Source organism: Salvelinus fontinalis, chromosome 30, assembly GCF_029448725.1.
Source record: "Salvelinus fontinalis isolate EN_2023a chromosome 30, ASM2944872v1, whole genome shotgun sequence".
NCBI lineage: Eukaryota > Metazoa > Chordata > Actinopteri > Salmoniformes > Salmonidae > Salvelinus > Salvelinus fontinalis.
The window spans coordinates 15,382,069-15,404,980 of NC_074694.1; the positions used below are offsets into that span (position 1 = coordinate 15,382,069).

Genomic DNA, 22,912 nt, shown 5'->3' on the forward strand with positions numbered 1-22,912 from the left:
CTTGGATTTGAAAGACTTGAAGGCCTGCAGCTGGAGGACAAAAGAGAGTGTTTGTCAATGGAGTTTCTTTAAGGTGGGATTGGTGCTTTAAGCCTTTGGGGGTGGGGAAAATTGTTATTTTCACGTTTAAACTGAAAATCTTTTAAGGGATGTAAATTGTCTGTTTACTTTTTAATATGTTTTGGTTTAGTTAATAATAAATTGAAAGTATTTGGAAGCAACATTTTCAAAAAGATCATTTAATAATATGTAAACAACACTAACAATACAGTAACCTGTATTTTTCCCAAACATATATTACTCAATTTACTATGAAGCATAACAACATGACAATAATAATATAACATCAATAATAATACAAAAATAACAGTGATATAACCACAATTGGGCAAACAATGTATTTTCTCACACCTTATGTATTTTCTCACACCTCCCAAACCTGCCCAAAGCATGCATCCACGTGAGCCATCGTGCGCATTTTGATTTTGTTTATCTCCGCCATATGCATTCATGACACGCAGGTTAAAATACCAAAACCAACTGAGAACTATCTATATTAATTTGGGGACAAGTTGAAACACACATGAAACATTCATGGACATTTAGCTAGCTTGCTGTTGCTAGCTAATTTGTCCTGGGAGATTAACATTGACTTGCTATTTTATCTGAAATGCAAATGGTCCTATTTTTTTGCTGGATCTTTGTAGAATTTTGTCCCATTTTGAGTCATACAAAATTGTGTGTTCTCTACTCCGAAAATTAATCCACAGTTAAAATTATTTTTTTGTCCGTTTTCTTTGATTAATCTCTCCTTGTTAATTTTTCAATCACCCATGTGGGTAAGTATGGTCGTGAAAACAAAAGAGTAGATGGGAGAGGCAGGAATTGTAGCGCGTCAAGCGTCTCAAATGGAACCAAGTTCTATTTTAGCATCTGGCTACGCAGACGCTCGTTGACACATGCAAGCAGTTTGGATGAAATGATTGAATAACGTGTACATGATGTGTACATTTATTTTGTAACACTCGCGCACGCAACGTGGCCGGTCTAGTCAGCATGTTAGGGATGTTTCATCCATTATGTATTGAATATGTAAAATATGAAAATATATACTGGCCAAAAAGTACTTTTAAGAGAGCTACTGCACAACTTTTGCCTAATTGTCATATATTCCTACTGTTATTGAACTATGACATTTCAAGGGTCTGAGAATATAGCAGGCCAGTCCTCATGTTTTTTCAGTGAATACTCTGGAAATATGTATTCAACAGAATGTAGCAATGGGAGACTTTGGCATAGAGGAAGTGCCTTTCAGCATAACTTATTTGATATAAAACATGATATATACATATATTTTATAGCCAGAAGTCTAAGGATACCGTATAAACAACCACAAGTTTTTCCAAACCCATTTTCATGATAGACTGAAGACTGTGCACAGTGTAAATATGATTAACTTCAAGCCTGAAGGAAAAACTCAAGAGTGTTATTCAAGGGAACCTATTTGAAATACTTACTTTGCTCTTTTACGTCATACCTTTAATGTGATTTATGTTGTGCCAGGCTCTTACTCACTCAATGACATCAATACGGATTCTGCTTTAACACGTCTGATGGATAAATCAAATACATTTTTGCAAGTTGCATAGGCTAGTATAGGTTATAATGTGCTTACAAAACCTTAATAATACAATGTTGATGCAATAATTGACACTATTTCTAGGTAAGATACTGTAGCTACGCAAACCATTTTCAACTGCTATGTCATAAGATTTTACCTCATTTTACTGTAGCAGCATTTTGTAAATCTTTTTTGAGTGGTTAGAATGGTTTAAAACAATGGTTTGAAAATTAAATCTAATTTAACAGTTTGAAAAACAGTGCTATACACTCTTGGAAAACGGGTTCCAAAACGGTTCTTCCGCCGTCCCCATAGAAGCACCATTTTGGGTTCAATGTAGAACCGTATGTGGAAAGGCTTCTATATGGAACCCCAAAAGGTTCTACCTGGAAACAAAAGGGTTTCTTCAAATGGTTCTCCTATAGGGACAGCCGAAGAACCATGTTGGAAAAATGTGTATACATAGTTGAACCGTATTCAATAACAATACGTCCAATAGATCCATATCGGATCGAGAAGTTTCCTTTTGCTAAGATGTACAACAAAATCCTACAACTATAACAACGTACCTGTATATGTTTGATATGGCCTATAGGAGAGAGTGCCAAGTGATGTCAAATATACATGCACTCTAATTTCATATTCTAAGTCATATTCATTGTACAATATTGAGTGTTACCACAAAAATAGGGGGAAATAAATAAGTTAATACAACTAATATATACATAATGCTGTACATCACACCTCCAACCTATCTAAATCAATATTGTACTTTTTCAGCAATACCACATATAGTATCTGAAATATAACGTTGCTTGTCCGTTAATGGCAACCACATGACCTGACGACCATGTTTCTGTATTTCTTGAGGATGACATTTGAGCTGTCATCAAAGTAAAGCACAGATATAGCGTTCAGCTTGGTCGGTGCACAACATGGCTTTGGCACATTGTCAGGGAACATCAGATGGACCTGTGGAAGTGAACAGAAAGGACTAAGTAAAATATAAATTAAAATGACTGAAAGAAAGAAAGGACTGAGTATAGAAAGGAGATAGCATCAAAGCAGCAGTTTGAGAAGCTCATAAAATCTATATGGTGTGGGATTAATTATCACCATATTGTTAAAGAATTCAATATGAATTCAAATAAGTAACTTTTGAGGCTTTGCACTTACCAGGGTTTGCACAATGGCGTGATTTGTCGCATTCATATGCGCATTGAGTGGAAAAGAACATTCCCCATCGCAGTAAAAAGCAGCATAGCCTTCAGGTGCAATAATCCAGTCCTTCAAATAGAATTAAAAAAGACAAAATAAGCCTCAACGTGCTCCTCATTGAATATTGAAGACACTTCATTGACACTTGATGTGTTTTCTTTAGTCAGTCATCTGTCTGTTTCTCGTGCACTGCATTGAATACCCTAAATAAGTGTTGAAACTAAAAGAGACGTTGTTACAAACACACACATGTAACACACATGTTATGATTCTGATATCTTTTTTAAACTAATTGATCTTTTGACCAATCAAATCAGCCATGAAAAAGAGCTGATGTTATTGGTCAGAAGGCCAATTAGTGGAGAAAAAAAAAATTGGGCTGAATTGGGCTGCCTGTCTGAATGCAGCCTATGTGCCTTCTGCTCTGACATGCTTGTGACAGTGTAGAATAAACATGGTAAAGTTCAAATGGTATTCCATCTTTCTTACCTGCCACCCTAAGTCTCGGAAGCTGACGTAAAGTTCATGCTTCTTGCAGGCTTGTTTCTGTTCACTGGTGTTATGATCTGAAAACAAGAAACATTAAATTAATCTGCAAGTTTACCGGTTTTTCATGCATCCTTAGGCTTTTATTTTATTTTATTGAGCACTATTATTATTTTGGACAATAGGAAACTAGAAAATGATTAATGAAATGTTAACAAACTGTTAACAGCAAATGGCAGCACCAACTCATTTATTGTTATTACAGTAAAGTGGCCACTGAAAGGGTGTTGACTGGGTGTCCCTAACGCACTGAACCACATCAGTTCCAAACAGATGTGGAGCTGAAGCAAGTGCACATAGACTTCTATAAAATGACAGCCAAATGAAACAAATTTATTGAGGGTCATCGGGGACGTTTTGTGTACTTTAGCTAGAGTATTTGTGTAAGGTGAGCGTTACATGTTAATATCCATGGACCATCCTGAGTTGAAGGAAGGGTAAAAGATTCAGCAGGTAGGTTATTATTTTGAAAATCGACCTGTTTTATATGGATCTATAGTACACTGTACTGCCAAAACAAGGCTAATTGGCAATAAGAGGCTGCTTGAGTAGACATAACATCCTGGAGTGTAGACATAACAATTATGATCGTTTAATATGCCCACCTCCACTTTTCGGTGCCTGTGATGATTCCTGTTGACCAGCTGATTTGTTGCGATTGTGATTCTTTTTCTTTCCACCAGCGGCCCTGACAGAGCGCAACAATACCTCACTGGCCTTGAAGAATGAGACTAGGAACGGCTGTTTGGATTGTGGTCCATTCCTACCAACGATGCCAGCAGACTTCATGTTGATACTCCGTCCTTTTAAAACAACAAGCAGTGTTGAATAGCAGCAAACAGAAGCATAATTACGTTCCTATTGAATCAAATGCAATCACCGGGGCGCAACATAAGAGTTTATTTCCAAAAGGAAATATCAACCAATCCTTCACATTTGTGTTTTTACATCAGAAAGGATGGCTTATGGATACTGTCACGTGTGTGTAAAATATTACCGTTCTCAGATGTTTCATTCAGAGATTTTTAGATGTACAGTTGAAGTCAGAAGTTTACATACACCTTAGCCAAATACATTTGAACTCAGTTTTTCACAATTCCTGACATTTAATCTCAGTAAAAATTCCCCCTCTTAGGTCAGTTAGTATCATCACTTTATTTTAAGAATGTGAAATGTCAGAATAATAGTAGAGCGAATTATTTGTTTCAGCTTTTATTTCTTTCATCACATTCCCAGTGGGTCAGAAGTTTACATACACTCAATTAGTATTTGATAGCATTGCCTTTAAATTGTTTAACTTGGGTCAAACGTTTCGGGTAGCCTTCCACACGCTTCCCACAATAAGTTGGGTGAATTTTGGCCCATTCCTCTTGACAGAGCTGGTGTAACTGAGTCAGGTTTGTAGGCCTCCTTCCTGCCGTACGCTTTTTCAGTTCTGCCCACAAATTTTCTATGGGATTGAGTTCAGGGTTTTGTGGTGGCCACTCCAATACCTTGACTTTGTTGTCCTTAAGCCATTTCGCCACAACTTTGGAAGTATGCTTGGGGTCATTGCCCATTTGGAAGACCAGTTTGTGACCAAGCTTTAACTTCCTGACTGATGTCTTGAGATGTTACATCAATATATCCACATAATTTTCCTACCTCATGATGCCATCTATTTTGTGAAGTGCACCAGTCCCTCCTGCAGGAAAGCACCCCCACAACATTACGCTGCCACCCTCTTGCCCCCTTCATGGTTGGGATGGTGTTCTTCGGCTTGCAAGCCTCCCCCTTTTGCCTCCAAACATAACGATGGTCATTATGGCCAAACAGTTCTATTTTTGTTTCATCAGACCAGAGGACATTTCTCCAAAAAGTACGATCTTTGTCCCCATGTACAGTTGTGAACCGTAGTCTGGCTTTTTTATGGTGGTTTTGGAGCAGTGGATTCTTCATTGCTGAGCGGCCTTTCAGGTTATGTCGATATAGGACTTGTTTTACTGTGGATATAGATACTTTTGTACCTGTTTCCTCCAGCATATTCACAAGGTCCTTTGCTGTTGTTCTGGGATTGATTCAAACTTTCCTCACCAAAGTACGTTCATCTCTAGGAGACAGAAAGCGTCTCCTCCCTGAGCGGTATGATGGTTGCGTGGTCCCTTGGTGTTTATACTTGCATACTATTGTTTGTACAGATGAACGTGGCACCTTCAGGCGTTTGGAAATTGCCCCCAAGGATGAACCAGACTTGTGGAGGTTTACATTTTTTTTTCTCAGGTCTTGGCTGATTTCTTTTGATTTTCCCTTGATGTCAATCAAAGAGGCACTGAGTTTGAAGGTAGGCCTTGAAATACATCCACAGGTACACCTCCAATTGACTCAAATGATGTCAATTAGCCTATCAGAAGCTTCTAAAGCCATGACATAATTTTCTGGAATTGTCCAAGTTGTTTAAAGGCACAGACATCTTAGTGTATGTAAACTTCTGACCCACTGGAATTGTGATACAGTGAATTATAAGTTAAATAATCTGTCTGTAAGCAATGGTTGGAAAAATTACTTGTGTCATGCACAAAGTAGATGTCCTAACCGACTTGCCAAAACTATAGTTTGTTAACAAGAAATTTGTGGAGAGGTTGAGAAACGAGTTTTAATGACTCTAACCTAAGTGCATGTAAACTTCCGACTTCAACTGCATATTTTGATATTTTTTGGCAAAACGCTACAAAACGTATACGTTGTTTAGCTGGAATTTTTTATTTTTTATTTAACCTTTATTTAACTTGGCAAGTCAGTTAACTTGGCAAGTTTACATTGATGGCCTACCAAAAGGCAAAAGGCCTCCTGCGGGGATTGTGGCTGGAATTAAAAATAAACATATATTAAATAAAACATCGGACAAAGCACACAACACGACAAGAGAGACAACACTACATAAAGAGAGACCTAAGACAACAACATAGCATGGCAGCAACACATGAAAACAACATGGTTGCAACACAACATGGCAGCAGCACAACATGGTAGCAGCACAAAACAGGGTACTAACATTATTGGGCACAGACAACAGCACAAAGGGCAAGAAGGTAGAGACAAAAATACATCACGCAAAGCAGCCACAACTGTCAATAAGAGTGTCCATGATTGAGTATTTGAATGAAGAGATTGAGATAAAAATGTCCAGTTTGAGTGTTTGTTGCAGCTTGTTCCAGTCGCTAGCTGAAGCGAACTGAAAAGACGAGTGACCCAGGGATGGGTGTGCTTTGGGGACCTTTAACAGAATGTGACTGGCATTACGGGTGTTGTAAGTGGAGGATGAGGGCTGCAGTAGATATCTCAAATAGGGGGGAGAGAGCACTAAGAGGGTTTTATAAATAAGCTTCAACCAGTGGGTCTTGCGACGGGTATACAGAGTGATGTGTCCTACAAGCAGCATTGGTGGCAAATCTGATGGCCGAATGGTAAAGAACATCCAGCCGCTCGAGAGCACCATTGCCTGCTGATCTATAAATTACATCTCCGTAATCTAGCATGGGTAGGATGGTCATCTGAATCAGGGTTAGTTTGGCAGCAGGGGTGAAAGAGGAGCGATTACGATAGAAGAAACCAAGTCTAGATTTAACTTTAGCCTGCAGTTTTGATATGTGCTGAGAGAAGGACAGTGTACCATCTAGCCATACTCCCAAGTACTTGTATGAGGTGACTACTTCAAGCTCTAAACCCTCAGAGGTAGTAATCACACCTGTGGGGAGAGGGGCTTTCTTTTTACCAAACCATATGACCTTTGTTTAAAGGGCAGATGAAGCTTTTTGGACACAAAATCCGGGGAGGGGGTAGCTGAGTATAAGACTGTATCATTTGCATATAATTGGATGAGAGAGCTTCCTACTACATGAGCTATGTTGTTGATGTAAATTGAGAAGAGCATAGGATTGAGGATCGGTCCTAGGATCGAGCCTTGGGGTATACCTTGGTGACAGGCAGTGGCTGAGACAGTAGATATTCTGATTTTATACACTGCACTCTTTGAGGGAGGTAGTTAGCAAACCAGGACAAAGACCCCTCAGAGACACCAATACTCCTTAGCCCAATGGTATGTTCGTATCATGTATATTTGTGACCGACCAGCTTAAATCAGTCTTATGTAGAAAAATTTAAGATTGTGTTTTTTACATTGGATAAAAGTAGAGACTCAGAGCTACAAAATGGTACATCATATACTACAGTTGAGGAACAATGGGAAAGTAATTTTGCTTTGAAAGTTGATAAACTCTCTTTTGAGACAATAGCCTTTAAATGTTCTGGTACTACTATTGGAGAGCCCTTCTTTGTCTACACCCATTCAGCATCATTCACACCCTCTTCAGCTTTAGCCCCACCCAGCTCTTAAGGGTTGTTGCGAATGTACTAACAGCAGCAGTCAAGCACCCAAGCTAACTTGTTAGCTACGTAAGTGAGAGAGAACAGCTCACTGAACATTACTCACCCTAGCAAAGCTGGTTAGGCTGTTGTGTTATCCAGAGCATTGGAGACTGCAACTGTGTTGTCAGATTGTCCGTTAGTAAATTCAGAGCATTTCGCGTTCAGAGTGCACACCGGATGCTTTGGCCAATTAGTAGGGTTGATCCGAACATTCTGATGGCTTTTTCTGTCAATATCTGTAATATCTGAAAATGTAGCTAGCTAGAATATCTTAATATCTTTCCTTATCTTACATTATTCATGGTTGGAAGCGTCTCATGTCGGATGCCATGGTTGCCCTTAGGTTGAAGATGTAATCCGGAGACAGGTGTTTTCTCAATCTCCTTAGCTATTATATTCCACTGATTTCAAAACTCAGTCCCCCAGAAAGTGGAGAGCAACACTTATGCAGTTTTAATACATGATACACTTAAAAAAAGCCACGGTAGCCAGGATTACTTAGACATATTGACCAGCTCAAATAGACAGAAGCGCGCTAAACTCAGCAAAAAAAGAAACGTCCCTTTTTCAGGACCCTGTCTTTCAAAGATAATTTGTAAAAATCCACAGATCTTCATTGTAAACGGTTTAAACACTGTTTCCCATGCTTGTTCAATGAACCATAAGCAATTAATGAACATGAACCTGTTGAACGGTCGTTAAGATACTAACAGCTTACAGGTGGTAGGCAATTAAGGTCACAGATATGAAAACTTAGAAAACTAAAGAGGCCTTTCTACTGACTCTAAAAACACAAAACAAAAGATGCCCAGGGTCCTTGCTCATCTGCATGAACATGCCTTAGGCATGTTGCAAGGAGGCATGAGGACTGCAGATGTGGCCAGGGCTATAAATTGTAATGTCCGTACTGTGAGACGCCTAAGACAGCACTACAAGGAGACAGGACGGACAGCTGATCATCCTCGCAGTGGCAGACCACGTGTAACAACATCTGCACAGGATCGGTACATTCGAACATCACACCTGTGGGACAGGTATAGGATGGCAACAACAACTGCCTGAGTTACACCAGGAATGCACAATCCCTCCATCAGTGCTCAGACTGTCCGCAGTAGGCTGAGAGAGGCTGGACTGAGGACTTGTAGACTTGAAACTCTTTAATTGCACCAACCAAAAGAGGGTCAAAATCCTTGCAACATGTAAGCTTGCATTGTTGTTATGAGCATATGCAAGGTCCGTTACACTTGGCTTGACTGCACTAATCTCAAACCACAAAGAGGCTTTATTATTGATTTATGGTCATATGTCATCAGTTAACGTAATATAAATAGCATAAAAATAGATGCAAGGATTATGGCTCAATTTACTCTAGCGTGCATATAATAATAAAATATATATATTTTTAACATTAACATTGTTCCTGAAAAAAATTCCCAAATGAACATACTTAAATTCTTTACTACTAAAACAGCCATTTTATAAGCATGTGAAACATCAGATCCTGCTCTGAAGCCCACCTCTATGAGGAATGTGCATCTCAGGATGCCCTACAAACACATGAAGAGGATCTATCCTTAACATTTGTTTATTTTAATTTTAACTAGGCAAGGCAGTTAAGAACTAGGAGCCATGAAGCCAAGCAACAGGTGTTAGGTTAAATGCGGTAGACACATTTCAGTTAAAGGTATTCAGTTGTACAATTGACTAGGTATCCCCCTTTCCCCTTTCCCCAGGGCTCAGTTCTCCTCCCCTGTTGTACTCTCTGTAGACCACAACCAAGTCATAGGGCTCTGTTTTCTCTTCACAGGGCTTATCCTACCTTTGCTATGCAGAAGGCGAACAGCTCTGTCTGTCCTTCTCTCATCTGACATACAGGTTATGATATGGTACCGTATGTATCTCTTCATGGTAAACATCAACATCGCAACCTCAAACCCTGACAATAAGACCTAAACTCTCCTCTATGGACAGCTGTGTCTACCTACAAGATGGCAAAGAACTTGGGTGTGACTTTGGAAGACCAGTTTAGGGGTAACTACAAAGTTTAACTGCCATTTGCTTTTCTATATGTAATTCCCAGCAACAACACAGGCTGAAGAAAAGTAATGCTTCCATTACCATCCATAGTTTCAACAGAGAGCTGCAGACCCATGTTCTGCAGTGGGTTCAGCACCCAGTGGTTACTGGTAGCTGTGATATCAAAGACCAGCCAGCCCCCATCAGAGGCCTTGATCTTTTTGGAATCCAACAAGAACGTCTCTGCATCCCTGTTGAGGAAAAAATACATAGAAAATCAATACTCAAAGCAATGCACATACATTATGATGTGTAATAGTTTGATTTATTTATCAAAAAAGATGTAGCACAGTGGTGATATAATTGATGGGGATTCCTCTCCTCTTTAAGCTCTGGAACTAATCATGAAATTCCTGTTTATCCATGTTAATTTTGTTAAAACTTGCACGAAGAGAGAACATGCTTCCTCTGTGTCGTTTAGACTTGGAAGCAGAAGAACAGTTCAGGAGGCCCTGACATACCATATTGGAAATTATTATAGAAACAAAGTACCATTTAATAATCCCTACTGGATGCAATTTCTTCCATCGTTCTCTCAGATCTGAGCCAAAAACATCCTTTGACAAACATGTCTTACTAGTTCAATTTATTGATCCATTTGCTCTGTCCTTTGAGCCCCATATTTTGAAGTAAATTCTTCTGAAATACAGGCACGCAACTTTCACTGGGGACGGGGGGTCATGTCGTCCCTTACATTCTGAAATTGCATTTCAAACTCAAATAAAATCGAATCAAATTTTATTGGTCACAATCATGTGTTTAGCAGATGTTATTGCGAGTGTAGCGAAATGCTTGTGCTTCTATTACTGACCGTGCAGCAATATCTAACAAGTAATATCTAACAATTCCACAATAAATAGCTAATGGAATAATTTACATTCTGAAATTACATTTCTGTCCCTACAGTTTTATCATTGCAATACGATACAAAAAGTGGCAACGGTGTGCTTTAGGATGACGTGGACGCCTCAGAGTGGTCCGCTAGGCTGTTTGGAGTGTTCAGCAGGCTGGATTTAGGACCATCCGGACACCACAGCTGGTAAGGTAACTGCTGTTTAACTTAACAGAAAAAAAAAACTAGTGTTTATTCGCAGTGCTGAGCTATTAGCTAGTGTGACTGACATATAACATTTGCTAAAGTTTCATCCTCTCTCTACTGAGGTGAATTAATTAGCTGCACTAGCTAGTAGCTACCATAGCCAGGTCAGCTCTAGCCTCTAGCTGTCTGTCAGATTGCGATATGAGGTCCCTATTATAACTATATAACAGCAGTTGCTTGTATGTACAGTATTTTTGGGCCTACCTTTAAGGAGTGGGAAGATTTTCAGACCTAGAAATATGGGTGATCAATATTTAGGCCTATTTCTAGGGAATGTAGTAAACTAATTAGGAAGTACATTTTCTTGGAAAGATAACTGCCCAGTGCTTCTCTGCACATGCATTGGCTATAGCCTACTCTATTTAATTGAAACCACAAGCGCACCTGATCTCGCAGGTACTGTATGGCTACTGAACTTGAAGCAGCAAGAATGATGACAGCGATACTTGCTATTTTTTTGCAGAGTCCTATAGGATATAGCCTACCTTTTAGGAGGACGATTTGCAGACATTGACAAATAAATGGTTAATCAATGCTTATTGAAAATGAAAAGGCGCAACCCTCGCTCACCATCGTAGCCTAACCCATGTGTATATTGTGCCTTTTTCTTTTCAGTGATGATTACATTTTTGGATTGCACTTCAACTCACGTTGGTTGAGCGCCCTCCGCTTTGTTCCATTACCAATATTTATTTACAGACAATGTAGTAAACTACAGTCTAATCATATTCAAGTTAACAGCCACGTGATTCTCTGCCCATGTATGCAGCTTAGTCTATTTCAATGAGACCACACATACTAGATGCACTTGAACTCTCACGTCCAACTAGGAGAGGTAGGCTACTAAAGTTGAAGCACCATATTCTGAGTGTGTGAGTAATGCGAAAAAAATATGTGGGTAGGGAGAAGTATTTTGACATCTGGATGAAAAGTGTGCCCAAAGTAACCTGCCTGTTACTCAGGCCCAGAAGTTAGGATATGCATATAATTGGTAGATATGGATAGAATACACTCTAAAGTTTCTAAAACTGTTAAATTAATGTCTGTGTGTATAACAGAACTGATTTGGCAGGCGAAACCCCGAGGACAAACTATCCAGGGGGAAAAAAATTGAGGTCATAGGATTTTCCAATGGGTTTCTATGGGATACCCTTATTATTAGGAACCTGGTTGCAGTTCCTATGGCTTCCACTAGATGACAACAGTCTTTAGAAATTGTTCAATGTTTTTCTTTTGAGAAATAAAGAAGTAGTCCTATTCATTGTAAGTGTCACTCCAGGTGGGCTCTACTGTTTTGGTGCACGTGAACTGGAGAGCACTTCACATTGTTTTTATGTGGTATTAGAAACAGTTTATTCCGTCTGAAATTGTATCGATTATTTACGTTTTCAGGGTACCTGAGGTTGGATTAGGAACATTGTTTGAAATGTTTGGACCAAGTTACAGGTAACTTATTAGATACTTGTAGGCATGTTGGGCGAGTTGAAACCGGTGTATTTCTGAATCAAACGCAGATTTTTTGGGGGGGGGACATAAAGAAGGATATTATCGAACAAAAGGACCATTTGTGATGTTTATGGGACATTTTGGAGTGCCAACAGAAGAAGATCTTCAAATGTAAGGAATTAATTATATCGCTATTTCTGACTTTTGTGTCGCCTGGTTGAAAAATGATTTTCATGTGTTTGTATGCGGGGCGCTGTCCTCAGATAATCGCATGGTATGCTTTCGCGGTAAAGCCTTTCTGAAATCTGACACAGCGGCTGGATTAACAAGAAGTTACGCTTTATTTTGATGTATAACACATATATTTTCAAGAATGTTAACTATTTGAATTTAGTACTTTTGAATTTTGCGCTCTGCAATTTCACTGGATGTTGGCCAGGTGGGACGCTACCGTCCCACCTGCCCATAAGAAGTTAATAATACAATACAATACAATAGGCTAACGCATACAAAGCAGAAAGAGGACCGTTTCCAAATAATCTGTGGGACAAGAAAAATATTTTCATCCCAAAGTCATTTGTCTGACCGCCTGCAGCATGAAAAATGCAGACCGCGCCGCAATGATCTCTGTCAGGTCCTGCAGGCATACCTCGAGAATGCCGCCCTCTAGTGCACAGACAGTACACAACACTGCTCATCATGTCTAAGCAGGATTAGATGGTGACATGGGTCAGGGAAGACCAATCTACAGAGCTCAGGTGAATTTTGCAGTATATTAACAATATCAGTGAATGATACAAAGTTCCATCTTGAATTGATGGGTAGACCTACAGTAGCCACAGGACAGCAGCTTAAAGCTACAGTCTGAGATCTGGGAATGATGGTCATTTCAATTATTGAACCATTGATTATATTCTTGGATAACATCACCAAGATAATTCTTTGTCATGCCTCATCTTAGGAGGATCAGATGGTGACAGTTGTCTCAGCAGAGTCAGGCAGCCTGGGAAGACCAGTCTGTGACGGAGCTGAGGTGAAGTTTTGCAGATACAAAACGTTATTCTCTCTGTGTAGCAAACACTGGACAAGCCACATACGGTTTCCAAACTGTATCAATGGTTGATAGAGGCTTTGCCTGATGTCACAAAACACTCTGAAACAAAAATGTGAAGAAGACCCAGGGGCAGGATTCACAAAACCTTAAGATTCCTAAGAAGAAATTTCTTCTTAACATACTTTTTTTCCCTTGACTATAGACTTAAGAATAAAGTTAAGAAAAATTGCTATTCCTCAATAAAGTTATTGGAAGTGTTCTTAAGGTTTTTCCTAAATTTCTTCCAAAGAAAAAAGTTAAGAAGAAATGGGATTCTTGAAAATAATGCTTTAGGATTTCGTCTTGGAAATGTACTTAACTTTAGGACAGCTAAACACCCGTTCTTGAGACGAATGGATACGCCTGTAACCATGATCGTTTTCTTGCGCCACAGACACAGTTGGCTAACGGATATTTAAATACAGCAAGAATACAAATTAAACACGCGTTATCTAGCTAGCTAGTAATTAACAACATATTACAATATTCTAGAAGTGTTAAATAGCTAGCTCTATCTCGTCAATTTGCAAAGAAGAACATGGCTAACTTAGCTAACGTTAACGTTGTTAGCTATGTTGGCTATAATGTCTTTACACGTTAGCTAGCTAACGTAGCTAACTAATTTACCGGTTGCGCAGTCTCTCTACCACCATCTCTACGATGGACGACACCTTCTCCTCCAGCTGGTCCACATGAATGGTCTCTCAGCTCCCTACTTCTTAGCAGCCGACTTGTTGTTAACTATTTGAATATTTGACGTCGGGCCACTTCTTTTTTACGGCGTCACTGTCCCTTGCCATACCCCCGACGGCAGAGACAGACTCGGCCACTCTCGCCCATCCTTTCTTTTTGGTCTGCAGTGACCACACAGTTAGAAAGTTTCACCAATAGCAACCTTTTCCTGGCTGCTATTTCCTCCACCATCACTTCAATCTCTTTTCTTGGTTATCAATTTTTGATTTTGATATAGTTAGTCTGATGGCTATAATGTGTGAAAAATAACAAAATAACCAAATCCGATCATTCCTGTCACATAGGCTTATTTATTGGTTTCAAGCACGTCACTAATGACAATGCCACATAAGGAAAGATATTTACGAAGTTCTTAAGAAAGATATTTACGAAGTTCCTAAGAAAACTACGAATTCCTAAGAACATTTTGAGGAATTGCATTTAAGTTCTATCTTATGAACTTCCTATTTTTTTCCTTAAGAAACTTCTTACATTTTTCGTAAGTAATGTTTTGTGAATCTGGCCCCTGGTACAAGCTATTGATGATGATGAATGGATACAGATATGTTTGAATGCCCAGTCATGTTCATATCATCTCAGGCAGTTTAAGACCATCCATAGAATGCACTATATGCCAGTGAAACTGAATTACAAGCACTAAGAAATGGTATTCCTCTGCTGGAGGTGTAAAACACAAAAGGGGACATATTTGCATATGTTATGGTCTTGTGAAGGCTGGCTTAATTCTGGCAAAGAGTATGTTCTTTTATCTCAGCATGTCTACAGATTATTCCTTCTACCTGTGTTGTTTGCTTGGAAATGTTGATGCTGGAGACTATTATTAGAAGAAACTGTATAACCAAGCATGTATAGCAGCTAAGAAATGCATTGACATTAATTGGAAGGTTGGTTATCCTCCCACAATGTCAAGTTATGTATCACCAGAATTGATTTATTACAATATTAAGGGTATACTGGGCAACTTGCATAAGGTCTGGGTGCCTTACATGGAATACAGTATGACTAAAGGAGTCTGTATTGAAAACATGCCCACGTCAGTGGAGATAACTATTTAGGCAATCCCTAGCTGCTGGGCTGCTCAGTTCTGGCCCTGGGGGTCTGCCCTCCTGTGGGTTGTCACTCTGGTCTTGGCCTAACACACCCAAAACCAATAAATTAATATTTCACAAAGATCCTAAAGTTGAGTGGGGTTTGTTGGGTTGGGGCACTGCAGTGTGGTGGACCCCTAGGGACAGGAAGGGGTGACCCAGCTATATTGTGTGCAAGTAAAAAGAGCTATACAGTACTATTAGGCTTATGATACTAATTATATTGAGGATTTGCTGTTTCTGTGAGTTAATGTAAATTTGACATGTATATATTTTTTGGTGTGTTTTTGTTGTTTCCAAACATTTTCCTTGAGAATTAAAACAATTAAAGGTGGGAGCTGGGAAGGAAATTGTTTTGGGAGAGAGTTGAGTTATTGACTAGACTGGTGAGGATCGAGCGTGCAGACGGATCAGGCTGGCTGGTCGGTCTGGCTTAAATTTGGTGGAGAGGAAGTCTTAATAAAGACAATGAAAAGTCTTTATATTTTTTAATTAAGGAGTTGTTCATTTGTTAGGCTATTGGTTAAGCACATTTAAATTATGATCTCTTACCTAGCTTGATGACTGGGAATTTTTGCTGACTTTTTGTTTTAAATAGAGACGGCATATTGGATTGTGTAAAAATGCAGGAAATTAGCTTTAGATCCCCAACAAACTTCTGGGGGAGGACCCCCAGATCCCCCGCCAGGTTGTCCCTCCCACTTCTAAAACCAAACTTCTAAAAGTGGCGCCCAGGATTGAGGAGTAACGGATTACGTGTAAGGGAGTAAAAAAAAACGGTAAATATAATCCGTTACGTTACAAACTAAAATATTGCAATCAGATTACAGATACTTTTGAAAAACTAGATGATTACATCGAGGATTACTTTTAAATTCAGAAAGGATGTTTGCGGAAAAAATCTTTGACACTTCTCTGTTTTCTCAATGACATTCAAATCAGTATTGAAAAAAGGCACAAGTTTAAGTTTAAGTTTGTTCCACCTGAGCGAGTCTGACCCCAAGTCAGAGACCACTATGATGACACACCAAATGTGTTTGATGGATCACGAGAAAAGAGCAGGAATAGGCGTTTGTAGGCTACAGTCCAAGCTATGTCTTCCAATGGTGCGACTGCTACAGTCCAAACTATGTCTTCCAATGGTGCGACTGCTACAGTCCAAACTATGTCTTCCAATGGTGCGACTGCTACAGTCCAAACTATGTCTTCCAATGGTGCGACTGCTACAGTCCAAACTATGTCTTCCAATGGTGCGACTGCTACAGTCCAAACTATGTCTTCCAATGGTGCGACTGCTACAGTCCAAACTATGTCTTCCAATGGTGCGACTGCTACAGTCCAAACTATGTCTTCCAATGGTGCGACTGCTACAGTCCAAACTATGTCTTCCAATGGTGCGACTGCTACAGTCCAAACTATGTCTTCCAATGGTGCGACTGCTGTCGGCATCCAAAGATTATCCAACTTGAATAAACCCTTGGCGGTAAGATTACCAGCACTGGTGTAGTCTACTGTAATACGGATATCACTTATTATTGATATCTACATAGCGCATTGATGTGAATCACACTGCTGCTCTCTCATTTAGCTATTTGCGCCTTGGATGGCTGTTCAACAAATCTAAAAGTATATTTGAACCCAATAATGGTTGAATTCCAGAAGTTTAAGCTGCCTATCAATCATTGTTTTTGAAACCAGTGGACAGCTAGTGAAAAATTTGCTCTTACAACAGATGCATAGTGCGGATCCCAGCCTATGGAATAAAAGTAGGACTTTTATTACTCAATCTATTTCATGCTGATAAAATAAAATGCATCCATAGGCCTAATGGACACATGCTCAAACTAACACACTTTTGATAGACTTAAAGGGGCAATCTGTAGTTGCTACATCCATTTTTGGACTTATAAATTATATAAATTAATGTAAAGATATAATTAAATTGTGTTATTATATTTAGTAGAAAGCGATGGGTTAGAAGAAGCCTAAATAACTAACCCATAAAGTAAATTGTAACATTGATGTATGGCCAGCTACCTAAACGTTAACATTGATTTATCATGAAAAAGATGTCGTTCAATTGGTAACATACATTTTTGTCTTCTTCGAATGCCTCTTAAGGGGAAAGTAATCGAAAAGTAACTGCACATAATTAGATTAAGTTACTGAGTTAGGATAATCCAAAAGTTACGTTACTGATTACAATATTGGACAGGTAACTTGCAACTGTAACCGATTACATTTAGAAAGTAACCTACCCAACCCTGGTGGCACCCCTGCTGAAATATACAGTTGAAGTTGGAAGTTTACATACACCTTAGCCAAATACATTTCAAATGTGTTTTTCACAATTCCTGACATTTAATACGAGTACAAAATCCCTGTCTTAGGTCAGTTAGGATCATCACTTTATTTTAAGAATGTGAAATGTCAGAATAATAGTAGAGAGAATGATTTATTTCAGCTTTTATTTCTTTCATCACATTCACAGTGGGTTAGAAGTTTGCACACACTCAATTAGTATTTGGTAGTATAGCCTTTAAATTGTTTAACTTGGGTCAAACGTTTCGGGTAGCCTTCCACAAGCTTCCCACAATAAGTTGGGTGAATTTTGGCCCATTCCTACTGACAGAGCTGGTGTAACTGATTCAGGTTTGTAGGCCTCCTTGATCTCACACGCTTTTTCAGTTCTGCCCATACATTTTCTATGGGATTGAGGTCAGGGCTTAGTGTTGGCCACTCCAATACCTTGACTTTATTGTCCTTAAGCCATTTTGCCACAAATTTGGAAGTATGCTTGGAGTCATTGCCCATTTTGAGGACTTATTTGCGACCAAGCTTTGACTTCCTGACTGATGACTTGAAATGTTATAACAATATTTCCACATAATTTTCCTGCCTCGTGATGCCATCTATTTTGTGAAGTGCACCAGTCCCTGCTGCAGCAAAGCAGCCCCACAACATGATGCTGCCACCCCCGTGCATCACGGTTGGGATGGTGTTCTTCAGCTTGCAAGCGTCCCCCTTTTTCCTCCAAACATAACTATGGTCATTGTGGCAAAACAGTTCTATTTTTGTTTCATCAGACGAGAGGATATCTCTCCAAAAAGTACGATCTTTGTCACCATGTGCAATTGTAAACCGTAGTCTGGCTTTTTAATGGTGGTTTTGGAGCAGTGGCTTCTTCCTTGCTGAGCGGCCTTTCAGGTTATGTCGATATAGGACTTGTTTTACTGTGGATATAAATACTTTTGTACCGGTTTCCTCCAGCATCTTCACAAGGTCTTTTGCTGTTGTTCTGGGATTGATTTGCACTTTTCGCACCAAAGTACGTTCATCTCTAGGAGACAGAACGCGTCTCCTTCCTGAGCGGTATGACGACGGCGTGGCCCCATGGTGTTTATACTTGCGTAATATTGTTTGTACAGATGAACGTGGTACCTTCAGGCATTTGGAAATTGCTCCCAAGGATGAACCAGACTTGTGAAGGTCTTCAATTTTTTCTGAGGTCTTGGCTGTTTTCTTATGATTTTCCCATGATGTCAAGCAACTAGGCACTGAGTTTGAAGGTAGGCCTTGAAATACATCCACAGGTACACCTCCAATTGACTCAAATAATGTCAATTAGCCTATCAGAAGCTTCTAATGACATGACATAATTTTCTGGAATTTTTCAAGCTGTTTAAAGGCACAGTCAATTTAGTGTATGAAAACTTCTGACTTACTGGAATTGTGATACATTGAATTATAAGTGAAATAATCTGTCTGTAAACAATTGTTGGGAAAATTACTTGTGTCATGCACAAAGTAGATGTCCTACCCGACATGCCAAAACTATAGTTTGTTAACAATACATTTGTGGAGTGGTTGAAAAACGAGTTTTAATGAATCCAACCTAAGTGTATGTAAACTTCCGACTTAACTGTATATATATATTTCATGAATAATGATGAGTGACAAAGTTACAAATGCACAAATATCATAATCCTAAAACATGCTAACCTCTCACCATTACAACAACAGGGGAGGTTAGCATATTTTGGGGGATATGATATTTATGCGTCTAACTTTCTTCCTCATCATTATTCACGATTCATTCAGGGTTACCCGTAAACATGGTAGCATCCACATTAATGTACAAGTGTTTAGAAACATTTTCTATTCTTATTTACAATAAAAGTGACTCTGAAGTTCCACAATACATTATTTACCATTAACTTCTATTGGGCACAAAATAATCTGAAACACAACCAAAACAAACAGCAAATGCATCCAATAAGTTTCTGGAGTCACAAGCTTGGAATTTGGGACCAAAACATACAAAAAGTGCTGTAATTTCTAAATTCAGCCGATATGGATGAAAATACTCTCAAATTAGAACAGTCTACACTTTAGTCTCATAGCCATTGTATCATTTCAAATCCAAAGTGCTGGAGTACAGAGCTAATACAACAAAAGATGTGTCACTGTCCCAATATTTTTGGAGCTCACTGAGGGTACAAACAATTAAGAACACCTTCCTAATATTGAGTTGCACTGATTGAAGTGGATTTAACAAGTGACATCAATAAGGGATCATAGCGTTCACCTGGATTCACCTGGTCACCTATGTCAAGGAAATAGCTTGTACACTCAGTGTGTGTGTGTATATATATAAATGTGTACACCTGCTCGTCAGACATCTAATATGGAGTTGGTCCCCCTTTGCAGCTATAACAGCCTCCACTCTTCTGGGAAGGCTTTTCACTATATGTTGGAACATTGCTGCAGGAATTTGCTTCCAATCAGCCACAATAGCATTGGTGAGGTTGGGAACTGATGTTGGGTGATTAGGCCTGGCTCGCAGTCCGCGTTCCAATTCATCCAGAAGGTGTTCGATGGGGTTGAGGTCCGGGCTCTGTGCAGGCCAGTCAAGTTCTTCCACACCGATCTCGACAAACAAAGTTAGAAGCACAGAATCATCTAGAATGTCATCGTATGCTGTAGCATTAAGATTTCCCTTCGCTGGAACTAAGGGGTCCAGCCCAAACCATGAAAAACAGCCCCAGAACATTATTCCTCCTCCACCAAACTGTACAGTTGGCACTATGCATTGGGGCAGGTAGCGTTCTCCTGGCATCCGCCAAACCCAGATTCGTCCGTTGGACTGCCAGATGGTGGAGCGTGTTTCATCACTCCAGAGAACACGTTTCCACTGCTCCAGAGTCCAATGTTGGCAAGCTTTACAAAACTAAAGCCGACACTTTGTCACGTCCGCTCCCGCTCTCACTCTCTGGTGCTCGAGGTGCCAGGCTGCCCTTCATTACGCACACCTGTCACCATCACCTGGGCTCACTGTTGATTGCCTTCCTTATTTCTGTCTGCTCCCCCGTTTGTTCCCTGTGTCAGCATTAATGTCGTTATCTGTTAATGTCCAGACGCTGTCCTGTCCTGTTCCATGTCCATTGTTATTAAATGTTCACTCCCTGTACCTGCTTCTCGTCTCTACCAGCGTCGACCCTTACAGAATGCTGACACCACTAAAAGAAGCATCAGGGAGTTTTGTTTTTTGTTTTGTTTGGTGACGTCGGGTCTGGGTGCCGTCGCCGAGGGAACCGAGGGTGCCTCAGCTAGCTCGTCGGGCTTCCTTGCCTTAGCTGGCTCGAGAGGTCTTCTTGCCTCGGTGGCCTCGGCAGCCGCCCACCCCATGTCATGCTTCAGCTGTCCCATCAGGTTCCCACGCCTCAGCCGGTTCGTCGGGCTCCCACGCCTCAGCGGGATCGTCGGGCTTTCACGCCTCAGCTGGATCGTCAGGCTCCCACGCCTCAGCTGGCTCCCATGCCTCTGCCGGTTCGTCGGGCTTCTATGCCCTAGCCGGCTTGTCCAGCGTCCATGCCTCGGCACTCCTGCTTCTCGTCTCTACCAGCGTCAACCCTTACACACTTGACATTGCGCACGGTGATCTTAGGCTTGTGTGCATTGAAAGCCAATTCATGAAGCTCCGACGAACAGTTCTTGTGCCGACTTTGGTTCCAAAGGCAGTTTGGAACTTGTTAGTGACTGTTGCAACCGAGGACAGACGATTTTTACGAGTTACGTGCTTCAGCATTCGGCGGCCCCATTCTGTGAGCTTGTGTGGCCTACCACTTTGCGGCTGAGCCCTTGTTGCTCATAGATGTTTCCACTTGACAATAACAGCACTTATGGTTGACTGGGGCAGCTCTAGCAGGGCAGAAATTTGACAAACTGACTTGTTGGAAAGGTGGCATCCGACGGCAGTGCCACGTTGAAAGTCACTGAGCTCTTCAGTAAGACCATTCTACTGCCAATGTTTGTCTATGGAGATTGCATGGTTGTGTGCTCGAATTTATACACCTGTCAGCAACGGGTGTGGCTGAAATAGCCAAATCCATTAATTTGAAGGGGTTTCCATATGCTTTTGACAGATTTAGATTACTTCCCAAACAAAGTCCTTTTTTGTATTTGGCTATAGCAGGTAGTAAGTAACTCAGCCTCTGAATGTCAAAGAAACAAAACAATGATATCAGTATGCATCTGAGTAACGTCTTTCCCGGGTATTTTACACTTTGTTTCTAGCATAAAGTATTGCAGACCAAAGCGCTGTTATAGGTCACTTCATATAATCGGATCAGTTTTATTTTAATCAAAATCTTAAGTTAACAAGGGGTAGGCTTTTTGACATTTTCTTTAATAAAAGGTCAGCCTATGGGATACGCTCTCATACCCCCTCAATTCGAGTCTTGGTTTAAACTTAACAGCCCTTCACTGGCACGGAGGTAGGCTTTTTAAAGAGTACAATATGGGTGGAGGGATTTACCAACAAATCTATGGATGTAGCGGCATATAGCCTAATTTTGTTTGTCAAACAGGTAGGCCTACTTCTTATTTCTTAAATAGGACGAAATAGGTTCAACATAAAGCCCTCTTGTTGTTAGTAAAGTCTAATTTAAATGAAGACGGATTAAATTAATTATTCTTACTTGAATTTGCGTACTTTCAGCACCCTGAGCTGTCCATTTCTGATTGATTGTGGCGTGGCTGCTAATTCAAGTTTAAGCACCACAATGTAAGTTACTCCAATCTGGCTTATTGTTAATAACTCTGATAAATACAGTACTTGTCACGATCGTGTGGCGGATTAACGGACCAAAATGCAGCAGTTGGAAAATAAGCCATCTTCTTTTTATTATGAAGAAGGCAAGAAACGAAACAAAACACTGACACACTATACAAAACAAGAAAACGACCGTGAAGCTACAAACGTTGTGAACTTACACACACTGGCTACAAACGTTCTTACATAGACAATTACCCACAACCAATGAGAGCCTATGGCTACCCTAAATAAGGCTCCCAATCAGAGACAACCGAAATCAGCTGTCTCTAATTGGGAACTCATTCAGGTAACCATAGACTCTCCTAGATAACAAACCAACATAGACAACGCTAGACATATACACTCAACACAAAACCATATACTCCACCCCATAACCCCTTTACCAAATAAACACCCAAAACCAACAAAAACATAAACATTCCCCATGTCACACCCTGACCTAACTAAAATA

General features: G+C 40.0%; 1 protein-coding gene across 1 annotated transcript in view; it reads right to left on the reverse strand.

Moving 5' to 3' along the window:
* Positions 1 to 223: 223 nt before the first annotated feature.
* The window catches only part of bmp5 (bone morphogenetic protein 5), a 37,775-nt gene continuing 15,086 nt past the window's right edge, over positions 224 to 22,912 (reverse strand). The window contains exons 3-7 of the mRNA XM_055889850.1: positions 9,908 to 10,056; positions 3,991 to 4,188; positions 3,329 to 3,405; positions 2,798 to 2,908; positions 224 to 2,593 (exon numbers count right to left, since the gene is read on the reverse strand). Of these exons, the coding sequence (XP_055745825.1) occupies positions 2,444 to 2,593; positions 2,798 to 2,908; positions 3,329 to 3,405; positions 3,991 to 4,188; positions 9,908 to 10,056 (685 nt within the window). The 3' untranslated portion in view covers positions 224 to 2,443. The remainder of the gene's footprint in view (positions 2,594 to 2,797; positions 2,909 to 3,328; positions 3,406 to 3,990; positions 4,189 to 9,907; positions 10,057 to 22,912) is intronic.